The sequence below is a fragment of the Leguminivora glycinivorella genome, chromosome 17, assembly GCF_023078275.1.
Source record: "Leguminivora glycinivorella isolate SPB_JAAS2020 chromosome 17, LegGlyc_1.1, whole genome shotgun sequence".
Taxonomy (NCBI): Eukaryota; Metazoa; Arthropoda; class Insecta; order Lepidoptera; family Tortricidae; genus Leguminivora; species Leguminivora glycinivorella.
The window spans coordinates 3,460,246-3,475,010 of NC_062987.1; the positions used below are offsets into that span (position 1 = coordinate 3,460,246).

The 14,765-nt window shown below is 41.1% G+C and overlaps 1 protein-coding gene and 1 pseudogene across 2 annotated transcripts in view; both read left to right on the forward strand.

The window, feature by feature from the left end:
- LOC125235217 (potassium voltage-gated channel protein eag) overlaps positions 1-14,765 on the forward strand; it is a 41,754-nt gene that overhangs the window by 16,793 nt on the left and 10,196 nt on the right. For both annotated transcript variants that reach the window (XM_048141697.1, XM_048141696.1), the window contains exons 2-5: positions 5,811-5,943; positions 6,348-6,448; positions 6,950-7,082; positions 14,540-14,671. In XM_048141697.1, the coding sequence (XP_047997654.1) occupies positions 5,865-5,943; positions 6,348-6,448; positions 6,950-7,082; positions 14,540-14,671 (445 nt within the window). In that variant the 5' untranslated portion in view covers positions 5,811-5,864. The remainder of the gene's footprint in view (positions 1-5,810; positions 5,944-6,347; positions 6,449-6,949; positions 7,083-14,539; positions 14,672-14,765) is intronic.
- LOC125235216 lies at positions 1,210-5,748 on the forward strand (annotated as a pseudogene).

The following is a 14,765-nucleotide window of genomic DNA, read 5'->3' on the forward strand; positions in this document are numbered from 1 at the left end:
AATCTGTGCCTAAGGACACTTAAATAAAACTTAGATTCAGACAAAGCTGCATGACGCAAAAGTTGACTGACAATCAGCAGGCAGCAGCAGGTTAGCAGCTTTCTCTCGCAGGGTACCAGGGTACGTAGCCGAATGGCACAAACGCTCACGAAACGAAACGCTCGTAGGTATCTATCTCTGCCGCTCTTGCGTATTGGCGCGACAGAGCCAGACTACCTTTCGCGTCGCAGAAATACCATTCGGCTACGGCACCAGGCATTCACCGAGAAAACATGCTGCTAGTATTCTTGGCGTGTAGCCAGAGGCACTATTTGGATGAATTTTAGGTTACAGTACTTTGAGTATTTAATTTTTAGTGAGAAGTGCACTGCACCTACATACAAGAATGATCGAGTGTTTAATAACTTTAAAATTAGTTTAATTTAATTGTGCATAGGTACTAAGTAAGTTAGCTACATAAATTCTCATAATCCCCCGCCGGGACACTCACGGACTTTAATAACTACTAGGTATGAAATAATACTTTGTCTTTGTATGTGTTAAGTTTAAAAGGCTATCCACCTTTAAGAGAGAATACTATTATAAATTATATCTAAGTATAATATATACTTAATGTTTTTCTATACAAAACACTTATGTAGATGTCTCACCTCCACCTACCTCCGTCAGTCCCAATAAAACGGATATTTTGTTTGTGAAATCACAAAGCAAATGTTGTTCAGTACGTCTTTAGATTAACCTCTTAAGATAGGTAAAAAACTTGCATATACTCGTAATTGTAGCAAAAACTGGCCTATCGCTATCCGCCTAGGAGGCCTATTCTGATCTAAACATTTGTAAAAATGTTGATCTTGCAATGATACGACTTTTAAACGGTTTTCAGCGCAAATCGTTCGTATCAATCAGGACGAGGGCATCTTAGGTAGTAACTTAGGTATGGACTACTAGTTAGTTATCCTCAAGACGAGTTGTGTGATAGCAAACTAGGTACAAATAATGTCACTTTCTAGTTTTTATTGAGTTTCTATGTGATTAGTTTAACAGTATTTTGGGAAGCTCGAAAAGCAACAGAGGGAGGCAACGGGAGACTCTCGCGCGGGTAGCTTTCTCACACGCTTTTCTTTTCCTTTCCAATCCAGAAAATAGTGCCTGCGTGATAGTTGCCAAGAGGCCAGAGTTTTTATTGTATGTGGTTTACTTCTTGTTACGTATATAACTATGTGGGTAGTTATAAGTGCATGCAAACGGTGGCTGCGTCCACCGTCATTCTGAGAAATATATTAGTTCATAAATGGCTGCCTTGCGTTTGACTGTGTCCCCTGTCCAATACTTAACAGTGGCGGCGATTCGTGTGACCTACGCGTGTTTTCGAAGGAAATATGTTGTCTAATAACAATACTGTAGGATTGTTCGCGATTTTTGATCACCAACAGCAAGATTGGACAGTTTACAAAAACAGACTGAACCAGTGGTTTATCGCGAACAATATCAGTGTAGAATCGGACAAAGCGGGAATCAAGCGACGAGCAATATTGTTAAGCGCATTGAGTGAGAATACGTATCAGTTAGCGACTCATCTCGTGTTACCGGGTGTGTTAGAGAAAAAGAGTTTCGATGACGTGGTCAAGGCCCTGGATGGCCATTTTACGCCAAAGCGGTGCGTGTTTGCTGAGCGGTTCCACTTTTATTCGGCGTCGCAGCAAACAGGCGAGACCCACGCGCAATGGGCTGCGCGACTTAGGGGGCTCGCAGCGCATTGTGATTTCAAACACATTCAAGACACACTTCTGGATAAGTTCATCATGGGTATGACGCCAGGTCGCGAGCGAGAGAAGTTATTCTCCAAGGACGTCAGTGAACTCACGTTAGCGAATGCCATCGAGTTGGCAGAAAGCGTGCGGTGCGCGCGCACCGCCGCCAGCACGACCGCGGCGTCAGCGCCGGGGCCGTCGTCCGCCGGAGCCGAAAATGTGTTCAAGATCGCGAATACTTCGGGAGCGGAGACAGATCGTGCTAAGTGTCAAGTGTGTGGTTCTGCCAATCACCAATCTAATAAGTGCAAGTTCGCGTCATATAAGTGCCAAAAGTGCAAGAAAAAGGCCATCTTCGTAGAATGTGCAAAAATGTCAAGTACATGGAGGCGGGGGAGGTGAGCGAGGACGATGACGGTGAGTTATTTAACATTCGCTCCGTAGACGGTTCCCCGATGTGCGCAGATGTGGTAATCAATGGATTAAAATTACGGTTTGAACTTGACAGTGGTTCGGCTGTTACGGCTATTTCGGACACATTTTATAAATCACACTTCAAAGATGTACCATTGTTGGACAAAAATAAGCGCCTAACAGGTTATAACGGTAATTTAATACAAACTTTAGGTAGAATGAGACTTCCGATAACGTATGATAATTGCACACACACCTTGAATATCCAAGTTGTTGTAAATGGTGGGTGCCCTATTTTAGGGCGAGATTTCTTGACGGCATTTAATTTAGAATTCGCATATATAAAGTACTGCGGTCAATTAGAAACTGATATCGTAAAAAAAATTATGTCTGATTACGCGGAAATCTTTACGGAAAAACTGGGTTGTTTTAATAAGTATAAAATTAAATTGCCATTAAAAGACAACGCTAAGCCGGTGTTTTTCAAAAGTCGACCAGTTGCGTTTGCACTACAGGAAAAAGTAAACACGGAAATAACGCGACTAGTGCACTTAGGCATACTTGAGCCAATAGATCACTCTGAATACGCCTCTCCGATTGTACCAGTCCTGAAAAGAGACGGATCCGTTAGAATATGTGCAGACTATTCGCAAACCATTAATAAACAATTACTAATTGATAAATACCCTTTGCCTACAATAGAGGAACTTTTTCTAAACTTCACGGCGGAGTACAATTTACTAAACTAGACATGTCTATGGCGTACAACCAATTTCCAATAGAAGATCCCGACAGCATAACGTGTATAAACACGTGCCAAGGGTTATTTAGGTATAACCGGTTAATATTTGGCCTGTCGAGTGCACCCGCGATTTTTCAGCGCGCTTTGAATAGCATACTTGCTAATATAGACGGCGTGTTATGTTTTCTCGATGATGTACTGATAACGGGCCGCGATAAAAAAGAGCACGAAAACAGACTTAGGGAAGTGTTGCAGCGTTTCAAGGACGCCGGGCTTACACTTCAAAAAGATAAGTGTGCGTTTTTCAGGACGAAATTACGTATCTTGGTCATGTTATTAACAAAAACGGAATCAGTAAATCGAGGTCAAAGGTTAAGGCAATACTCGAGGCGCCGGTGCCTACTAATGTAAGCCAACTTCAATCTTTCCTCGGTTTAGCCAATTATTATCGAGGGTTTGTTCCTCATGCGTCCTCTATATTGAGCCCACTTTATAATCTTTTAAAAAAAGATGCGGAATGGGTTTGGACCGAGGAACATAATAAGGCCTTCACAAAAATAAAAGAAAGTCTAGCCTCAGACCAGGTGTTAGCGCATTATAACCCTGATTCTCCCTAATTTTGACAGTTGACGCATCCCCTCAGGGCTTAGGGGCAATATTGTCACAATTGTGTGAGGATGGTTCCGAACGTCCCATTTCGTTTGCTTCGCGAACACTTAATTCAGCTGAAAAAAACTACGCGCAGGTCCAAAAGGAAGCGACTGCAATAATATTTGGTGTAAAAAAGTACCACCAATATTTATATGCGCGTTCAGTCCCTTTCATACTTCGCACGGACCACAAGCCATTACTATCGATTTTCGGTCCACAGCGGGGTATACCTGAAATAACGGCGAATAGGTTGCAAAGATACGCCATTTTCCTGTCAGCATATAATTACACAATTGAGTACGTTCGAAGTGCAAATAACAGCGCAGATTTTTTGTCCAGGGCGTCGTTGCCAGATCGTGCGGTAGACGACGGTGGTAGTGGTGTCGCCGTCGTGGCCGACCGCGCGACATATATCAATTTTGTATTAGAGGGGAGTTCTTTGCCTGTTACGTTGGATAAATTACGGGAAGAAACCACTAATGACGAAACTTTAAATAAAGTTATTCATTTTATATTAAAGGGGTGGCCGTGTAAAACGAATGATTTCGCTATGAAACCTTATCATCAATGCAGGTACCAATTATCATTTGATAACGGTTGTATAATGCGTGGACACAAACTTGTTATTCCTCAGTCTTTGCAACGCCAAATTATAAATGAATTACACACCTCTCACTTTGGCATTGTAAAAACTAAAGCAGAGGCGCGCGCCCGGTTTTGGTTTCCGGGTATAGACTCGATGATCGAACAGCTGATTGGCGCATGCGCGGTGTGCGCGCAGCTGCGGCCCTCACCGCCGCGCGCGCCTATGTCTCCTTGGCAATATCCAACGCAACCTTTTATGAGAGTACATATTGATTTCGTAGGCCCAATAAACGAACACACTTATCTTATTGTAGTGGATGCTTTTAGCAAGTGGGTCGAATGCTACGACATGAAAAATAATATATCGTCAGTAAAAGTTATTGAAAAGTTGTATAATTTCATGTCACGGTTCGGCGTGCCCAAGACAATAGTCAGTGACAATGGTACATCGTTTGTTGCGTTGCAATTTAAAGCATTTTGTGCTACAAATGGTATCACTCATATAACTTCGCCAGTATACCATCCTTCTAGTAATGGCCAAGCAGAGTCGTACACTAAAATTCTTAAAAAAGGTATAAAAAGTGCACTTTTGTCTGCAAGCGCAAATAAAGAAAACACTCTATTAAAATATCTCTTTGATTACCGCAACTCGCGGCATAGTACAACAGGGCAGTCACCAGCGTACCTAGTATTCGGTAGGCAGTTGAGGACTAGGCTAGACCTACTTACGCCTCAATCATCGTCGTCATCGCCCTCGACCACTGAACTCGCCTCATTTGTTGAAAACAATCAGTGCTCGCAGCGTAATTATTACGGAGGTACCAGCAGAACACATTTCGCACCCAACGACGCAGTGTTATACAAATCGTATGCAAACAAAAATAAGTTCTGCTGGCGCAACGGATACGTTATCAAACGTATCGGGAAATTGTTATATCTTATAAGGGACAATTTAACTCAAGAAACAGTGAAAAGACACTTTAATCAACTTTTGAGACATACAATGCCAGCTATTATCACGAGTAATAGCACTAATCAAGGCCAAGAGCGATCGGGGTCTATGAAATCAACAGCACCCGCCCTGTTTACCCTTCCGACAGTATTAGAAGCTGGAACACAGCTGGAGGGAGGAGAGGAGCCGAGTATACGCGATGTCGGTAATAATGTGCCGTCGGCACCCTCAGCTGAGCTGCCTCCGCCGGCCGTCCCCGCCGAGCCGGCCGCGCCCGCGCCCGCGCCCGCGCCCGCCGAGTCAGCGGCGCCGCCCGCGCCGCCCGCGCCCCCCGCGCCCCCCGCGCTCGCGGCCGCCGAGAGCGCCGCAGCCGGGACGTCATCGCCACCGGCGGCTTCGATTAACCCGTCAAACGTACAGGGACCCGATGCTAATGGCAAACAAAAAAGGGATCGTCCTAAAATTAATTATAAGGTTTTCTTTTAATGTTTATTCACAATGTGTTTCGATTTTATAAGGGAGGGATGTTACGTATATAACTATGTGGGTAGTTATAAGTGCATGCAAACGGTGGCTGCGTCCACCGTCATTCTGAGAAATATATTAGTTCATAAATGGCTGCCTTGCGTTTGACTGTGTCCCCTGTCCAATACTTAACACTTCTACTTCTATGTAATAAAAGTGTTGTGTGACATTTTTGTGATGTTTGTTCCAGAGAGGCGTGGGGGCGCTTGCGCGGGGCATGTGAGCGCGCGGGCGCAGCCGCGGCATGCCGGGCGGGCGCCGGGGGCTCGTGGCCCCGCAGAACACGTTCCTGGAGAACATCATCCGCCGCTCCTCCAGCCAGCGTCAGTATACACACACACAAACACAGGCTATAGAACTCCACACCCATATATTTAGTTATATATACACACCCTCCCATATTAGAGAATACTAGCTTCCCTAAGTTTCCTAGAATGATCTCCAAATATTCGCATTTAATCGAGCCGAGCCAAATATGCCTACAATTTTTATGGTTCTATATAATATCTGCCTGATAGTGTAATAACTACTTTGATTTTACTTGCTACTTCTAAACTTAAAAAGCTCCTCGATCGTTTAAAATCAAAGATCAAAAATGCAAATATCAAGAAATTTATAATATTTAGCTATGTGATGGTTTCGAAATAGCGCCTCAATAGTACCCTTGTGGATATACAATCACAAGTATGATTATGAACATGCCTACAAATTCCCTTTCCTGTTGCAGCAGACAGTAGCTTCCTGCTGGCGAACGCGCAGATCGTGGACTACCCCATCGTGTACTGCAACGAGACCTTCTGCAAGATGAGCGGCTACAATCGCGCTGAGGTACTTAACTACATGTTATTACTTTGAAGCTCTCACATTTCCCTTACATAATGTAGAGATCAAATCGGATACATACTCTATTCAATTGATACATCTTCGTTAGAATCTTGTTGAACGCGAACGCCAATAATATAGGTACTTACAAAAATCAAAGATGTAGGTACAACAGCACGCAAACTCCGCAGAAATTTGATTTTGGAATCTATCGCGCGAGAAAACAGGGGCCTTACCATGATCTCTTAACGCGATTCAGTTTAGGCACCTAAACTGAACTGCTCTGCGTTTGAATCGTTTTTAAAAAGATCGTGGTAAGGCTGCAGGAGTCTTCGAACGTCACTCATGTGTGCGTTGGATTCAGCTAAATCTTCATGGAAATGCAATCATAAAATGTGACAAAGAAGGGACGTGTCATAATTTAGGAATATTTACATGATACGCTTCGTCGTTGCTGTAGGTACTAAAGTTAACATGATCCTGCTTCACAAGCGTTTGTCCACACAGGTGATGCAGAAATCGTGCCGCTGCGCGTGGATGTACGGCGAGCTGACGGAGAAGGAGGCGGTGGAGCGCGTGGACCGCGCGCTGGACCACCACCTGGCGGACCAGTTCGAGATACTGCTCTACAAGAAGAACCGTGAGTTGGCTGCACTTGTAGGGAAGATGCAGGTATCGTGAGTGTGTAGCGGCTGACAGACCAAGAGGTGCCACCACCACCTGGCGGACCAGTTCGAGATACTGCTCTACAATAAGAACCGTAAGTTGGCTGTACTTGTAGGGAAGATGCAGGTATCGTGGGTCTGCACATACTTAAACGTATTTCCGGTGCAGGATGAATTTTGGAACTAACAAAAAGACACGTAATTTCAGTGCACAAAAACTGTGACTGTGATATAAAATTCCACGCGGTAGTTACTTCAGTTCTTTACGGCTCCATCGACCATTTACTATCTCGCTACTTAAATTTTCAATTCAATAGATTGTCCTTTGTTCAGCGAGTTCCTTGTTCTTGAAGAACTTTCGATGTTATACAAACTTTATCTAGCCTGCAACAAGGTGTAAAAATGGCCAGTTACCGGTTCTCGGACCCAATCAGCCCAGGCTGTTGTTTATGCAGCGTGTGTTAATAAATAAACGGCCCCTCCCCGCGCCGGCGGGGCTGCAGTCTGATTAAATTTGTCCGCTCCGTTTCGCATTTTATTTTATTACTGTTGTAGGGTGGTTGTTATTTTGTGAAGTTTTCATTTTTCGCGGGGCCGGCTAATTGGGTTATTTGTTTTTTTTGTTGGAATTTTGAGCCAAGTTAAGTTTACAGTACGGTTTAGGAAAGCTGTTTACCATGCTGCGTGAAATCCCTCTATGTTTGGTAGCCAGGAGGTAAATCGTGCTAAGAGAATGTGGATCAGGCAGGGCCAGATGCCAACCACAAATAGTCTGATCGACAGTATGTAAAAATTGATCAGTGTAAATAAATGTATCTATTTAAGTATTTTACAGCATAGGATATAGTACTACAATTTTACCAAGTTCAAGCACTCCCGAACTCAAGAGATCCGGTGTCTTCTCGACGCGCATATTGTTAAAGCTTCAATGACTGACAAAAATTTCTTGACTTCTTTAGCAGCCCTATAATTTTGCCACATTCATTGACACACAATATAGAATATTGGGGCAATATTCTGCGATTAGGTTGCGGCTAAGTAAATGCACCGAAAAGGAGTTTCCAAACTTTCGAATTACCCAGGGGGTTTAGTCCATGGGAGTCTGACATACCTCTCTCTTCATTAATCCCACTGGTTTTCTCGGACCAGTGGGATCCATGAACGGTTCCCCTGGGTTAACAATAAACTACAGAACCCTAAAAAGGCCCTCCACAAGTCCACATGCAATGTGCTAATGACGCCTTCTGCGCGCTGTGTAAAACCTATCCCATATTGCCTCCAAATAAGAGGCATCCTAGTGTGCAGGTGTCTCTTACGTGTCCCATCACTTCAACGTTACGGCGAACACGCTGCTCGGACAGCAGCACATACCGCAACAAAAAATAGCTGAACCGGTACTTTACTGCATGAAAATAAGGAGTATTGTCGAACAATTAAAAGTTAGTGAAGATGGATATGTTTGGGCAGTGAGGCTTCCGGCTTGGCGGGATCGCATTGAGCACATTTGCTGACTGTTTACGGTTTAAATGGCCCGCTTCCGAAGCTCGATGGATTTTCATGTTGTAAATGTATAAATATGCAGCTATCGTGTGAGGACTTTCAACACGCTGAAGAGCTAATATTTAAACTGACATAATAATATTTAGTAAACCGTTCGGAAAATCGGACGTCATTCGAGTAATTCCTACAATTATTGCGATACTTAGAAGAACATGCCTAATAAAAAACTTTCTTAAATTCATGCCTGTATTTGTTTACCTCTTAACTAGGCTAAACAAATTTATGAAATAAAAAGTCGTGTTCCTTGTATTTTCCTCTATACATTTTTATTACACTTATTGCGAGTTAATCACCGATGTTTTAAAAGTTAAAATAATGCTATGCCCACTCAGCCGACGAATCAACCCTTGTCAGTGCGTATTAATGTCAAATTAAAGTCACCGCCTGCTAAGACTGTAATCCTACCCTCGTCTTAACGCTTTTCCGGTTCCGGTAGGATCATAAAGCGCTTTTTACACTCAACTTTACACTCGAAACAGGAAAATAGGTCAACCGCTGAATCCGAACACCTGAAAAGTCGGTACCGACATTTAATTTTATAGCCCGGAGTTATAGGTGTGAATGTAATATCTTGGTGGCCATGATAATAAAGTTGGGGTACCTTTTTATTATAGGTTCTCAAATAATACCATGTTCGCTTAATATGCGTATCCTACCGACTGCGCCATGTAGTATTTAATAAATGTCCGCTTGGAAGAACATAGTACGTAGCCGAATGGCACAAACGCTCACGAAACGAAACGCTCGTAGATATCTATCTCTATCGCTCTTTCGTATTGGCGCGACAGAGCCAGACTACCTTTCGCGGCGTTTCGTTTTCGTTTCGCGTCTCAGAAATACCATTCGGCTACGGCACCGGGATGTGTTTATTATTTTTAAGTTCTTAATAATTTTACAAAATGCCGTTTTGGATCCGCTTAGGGTTTGCAAAAACCGGTTAACTTTAAAAACCGGTTAATAACCGAACCTATACCTTCAAAACCGGTTAACCGGTTGTTAACCGGTTTTGCGGATTTTTAGTAAATTACCGTACTACGCAATAATATTACCATTACCTTCAAGAATTCTGTTGTTTATGATATCGTAGCAGGTATTACTTGCACGATGGAGATCATTTTTATCCAGTTTTTGGAAATTTTGTAAAATGCAGAAGTTGCCATAAAGGACTTGAGTGCCCATAGCGTATATGGCGCTTAAAACTGTCGTGACTTTACTGTGATAATCACTTTAAGAACTAAATATTTGTCAGTTGTGCGTTTTCTAAGCATGTCGCGGAGGTCTACAGCTCCCAGAGACGCAGAGACACTAGTAATACAAGGAATTAACGTAAGAAAACCAAGATCTACATTTTCCCTTTATTTTAAAAATATAATTTGAAATATACAGTAGAGTCCGGTTATAACGACGCCCAAGGGACCGCTGATATTACGTCGTACTAACTGGACGTCGTACAAAACGAATTTCATTTCGGTTTAAAGATATGTATGTCATTTTTTAGTATGCGTGCTTGCTCATCACCGACAAAGGGCCTGGCCGGACTGCCATGGTAAAATCGCCCCTGGCTAAATATGAAATATTGATATGCAGGATTATTCGTATTGTTACTACATGTACTACTACTGGATATTATGCCTCAAACTATTTCCGTTTACGAAAAAAATAAAAAAAAATAAAATTTTGTTTTTTATTTTTTTCTTTAAAACCGCGTATCCGATTGACTTGTTCTTTGGATATTTTATAGATATATTAGGGGTACATCAATTAAAAAAAAATTAACTTCCTGACTTTTTGTTAAGTACATTTTTTTTTAAATTTATGTTTTAAATAATTTTTTTTTACCACATACGAGTTAGCGACACCTACTATATTTTCATATAATAATCGCCATTTTATACTCTATTACATATATTTTTATCAAAAATATTAGTTTGGATCAACAATGTCAAAATAAGTTATTTATATATTACTAGTATTACCCTTTAGTACGTTGCTCCTGGAAAGTGATGTATGAAAATTTTGGCATAATTAATGGAAGATTTTTTTTTAATTGGGATATGTAGATTATAGGCCGAAGTTATTTTTCATCAATCCTCCCCACCCCTCCCCCTCTGCGTCACCCCTCTACCCCCCCTTAAAGAGCCGAAAATGCGATTTTTCTCGATTTCTGACAAAACCGATGAAGATACAGAAAAAGCGTGTAGGAACGAAGTAATTCTTAATAAATTTACTACAAATCTCTCATAAACACTTTAGTGCTAGCACTTATAATTTTCGCGCAATCCGTCACGAAAGTTGCTCCTTTCTGCAATTTTCTTTAATGAATGATAAGTTTTCTCCTTAAATGCTTACGAAATCGTCGGTTTGATAGTACTAAAATATTATAAACTCAGAATGAATTTCAGGGGAAAAAACCACTACCATGGGCGGGACTTGAACTCACGGCCTCTAGATTGATAGATAAATGACGCTAGGGGTACCATTGATTCATATAGTAGAAAGCTGAAAGATTCGCTAGAAACTAGGAATGAGCTTTTGGTGGCTCAGTTGGTAGAGCCCTTGAGTTTCTATCCGGAAGCCGTGAGTTCAAGTCCCATCCATGGTAGTGATTTATCCCCTTAATTTTATTATAGTCATGAGTTTACAATATTTTAGTCGTATCAAACAAATTTCATAAGCATTTTGGGAGAACACTTATCATTCATTAAAGAAAATTGCAGAAAGGAGCAACTTTCGTGACGGATTGCGCGAAAACTATAAGTGCTAGCACTAAAGTGTTTATGAGAGATTTGTAGTAAATTCATTAAGAATTACTTCGTTTCTACACGCTTTTTCTGTATCTTCATCGGTTTTGTCCGAAATCGAGAAAAATCGCATTTTCGTCTGTTTAAGGGGGGGTAGAGGGGTGACGCAGAGGGGAGGGGTGGGGAGGGTTGATGAAAAATAACTTCGGTCTATAATCTACATATCCCAATTTAAAAAAAATCTTCCATTAATTATGCCAAAATTTTCATACATCACTTTCCAGGAGCAACGTACTAAAGGGTAATACTAGTAATATATAAATAACTTATTTTGACATTGTTGATCCAAACTAATATTTTTGATAAAAATATATGTAATAGAGTATAAAATGGCGATTATTATATGAAAATATAGTAGGTGTCGCTAACTCGTATGTGGTAAAAAAAAAAATTTAAAACATAAATTAAAAAAAAATGTACTTAACAAAAAGTCAGGAAGTTAATTTTTTTTAAATTGATGTATCCCTAAAATATCTATAAAATATCCAAAGAACAAGTCAATCGGATACGCGGTTTTAAAGAAAAAAATAAAAAACAAAATTTCTTTTTTTTAATTTTTTTCGTAAACGGAAATAGTTTGAGGCATAATATCCAGTAGTAGTACATGTAGTAACAATACGAATAATCCTGCATATCAATATTTCATATTTAGCCAGGGGCGATTTTACCATGGCAGTCCGGCCAGGCCCTTACTGTCGTATTTCGTAATAATAAATAGTCGCATTCCTTGAACCTCGATTTACGTAATTAATATGACAATCGATTTTTTAATTAAGTAAAACTAGTTTATACGCAATCGAAAAATAAAACGTGGATTCTAATATTTAGCCTATAAGATTAGACCCGAGGCGAACCAATTGTTAAAATTATTAAAACCAATGCTCCAAAAAGTCACATGGCCACAATCTCATCTTGCTACTTGTAGGCAAAACAAGGGGCCGTGCTTGGGGTGGAAATAGCTTTCTTTCCTCAATTTACTAGAAAAAACGTTGTCGCTCGTCGTTGTAACCGGACTTGACGGACGGATTTTGCGTAAAATTACGTCGTAAAAAGCGGTTGGTCGTTAAAACCGGAGTCGTAATAAACGGATGTACTTTCATAATATCACATATGAAAACCAAACAAATACCTGTGCTTCCGTTATTCGGTTATTGTAAGCGGTTGGACGTTAGGTATATGCGGAGTCGTAATACTAACCGGACTATACTGTATAAAATGTATATTTGAGTGGACTCGGGACTGCTGTTTAATCTTCACTTTTAGTTAGATTATAAACATAACATAACATATAATCACGCCTGTGTCCCATGAAGGGGTAGGCAGAGCACATGAAACTACTCGTTTCAGTGCCACTCTTGGCAAATGAGGGGTTGAAAGAAACCGAAACTGTGACATTGCAGTGACAGGTTGCCAGCCTCTCGCCTATGCCACAATTTAACCCAAATATATTATATTATATTTATTTTTTAGATTATAAAATCATGATTATACTATGACTTCTTTAAGAAATTCAGTGCAGGTGCGTAATGTTGTCAATGAAAAGTAATAAATAAATCATTATTGTTACAAAACATTGAAGAATTACGTACTTTTGACCCTTTTTTATGCCTAAATTTGGTCATTTTGGGAAATAAATATAGTTTCGGTTATTAACCGGTTACAGACTTTGAAAACCGGTTTTTAATAGAGGCTAAAAAGTCTCGGTTAACCGGTTTCTCGGTTAACCGGTTTGCATACCCTAGTACCGCTGCTTAAGGTGGCTTAAGCTACCTTAAAGCAAAGACGGTGTGGTCACCCGATGACATTTTTAAAAAGGTACATTTGGAAACATCACAGATATTACACACGTTGTGCTATACTTTTTCTTATCAAAAACATCGCGCGCAACAACGCAAGCTGTGCTAGACTGTCTGACGTCACGGTTTTACTTGCATGCTATTACTCGTACCATAAATAAATAACTCATAATCTTTTAACATGGTGTTTTCCAAAACGACATAAACGACAATGTAGACGATACTCCAAATCACTATACTTCATACCTAACTACTAACCTAATCTTTAGATAAAATAATATGTATACTACAAATAGATAGATAGAATCCTAATTTAAGAGCTACTGAGAAGTACTTAAGTACTTATTCTAAATAAGTTTAATACCATGAAGTCCATGAACCACAAGATCCATTTTACTAAATCATTTTAACTGAAACTGTTTTCAAGAAACAACTTGCGTAATGCGTTCTTGATCTTCACTTATGCCGTACTCTTGACATATTTACCTAGTGTCCGCCACGACGGCTATATATAGGTACGCGAGTAAGCCAACCAATGCCTAGGTCGTGCGCGTTAACCTCACGTGCGGAACCTAATCGGAAGCCTTACATTGCAGTCAATAGTGGGCCTCGAAAGATTTATGTCTTGTCTGTGTAGATTCTTATTATACGTCACATTGTATCTTTCAGAGTAAATATTAAGCCAATCAATAAATAGGTGTAGAGGGAAATGCGAGGAAATAATTTTTAACGTCGTAACTTTGTTTGGGCTAGTTAGGACCTTAACGTATCCAAAGTCCCCGGCCGTACTTCTAAAGCCGGGGGAGACGGAGTTTGAAGGTCCCTTTCTTCGGATTTTTGATTATATCTCGAAAATTATGCATCCTATAGTCACGTGATGAAACAATAAAAGCTAATTAAATCTGATTGTTTATACGCTTATTCGACTTCGTTGGGTATTTGCGTGACAAGTTAGCACCTTTGTCTCCAAACTTCAATGCTTCACTTTTCTTTGCTGTTAAATGCATATCATGAAAATACGAACACTTAGTCAACACCCCCAATCGGTGCAACGGTAGTTCACGTACTTTATACACTCATCCTCAAATTCTCTGATAACTACTTTGGCTCAGTGATCAAAAGTGAATCTTGGCCTTTGAAATGCTAGATCGCAAGCTAGCCGGATCCTGCGCAGCCTCTTGCCAGTCACTGACTTGAAGCTGACGCGTATCCACCGCCACACTGTCCTCCCAGCGATACGTGGACAAATTCTCTCATAAAAAATGTAAATTGCAGGGACCCCACTATGGCTGCTGGTGCACGTGGCGCCCATCCGCAACGAGCGCGAGCTGGTGGTGCTGTTCCTGCTCACCTTCCGGGACATCACCGCGCTCAAGCAGCCCATCGACCAGGACGACCCCAAGGGAGGTAAACACCGCTTCTGTCTCACTCTTGTAGGAACCACACTGTGGGTGCTGGTGTGGTACCCATCAGCAACGAGCGCGAGCCTGATGTAGCGTTG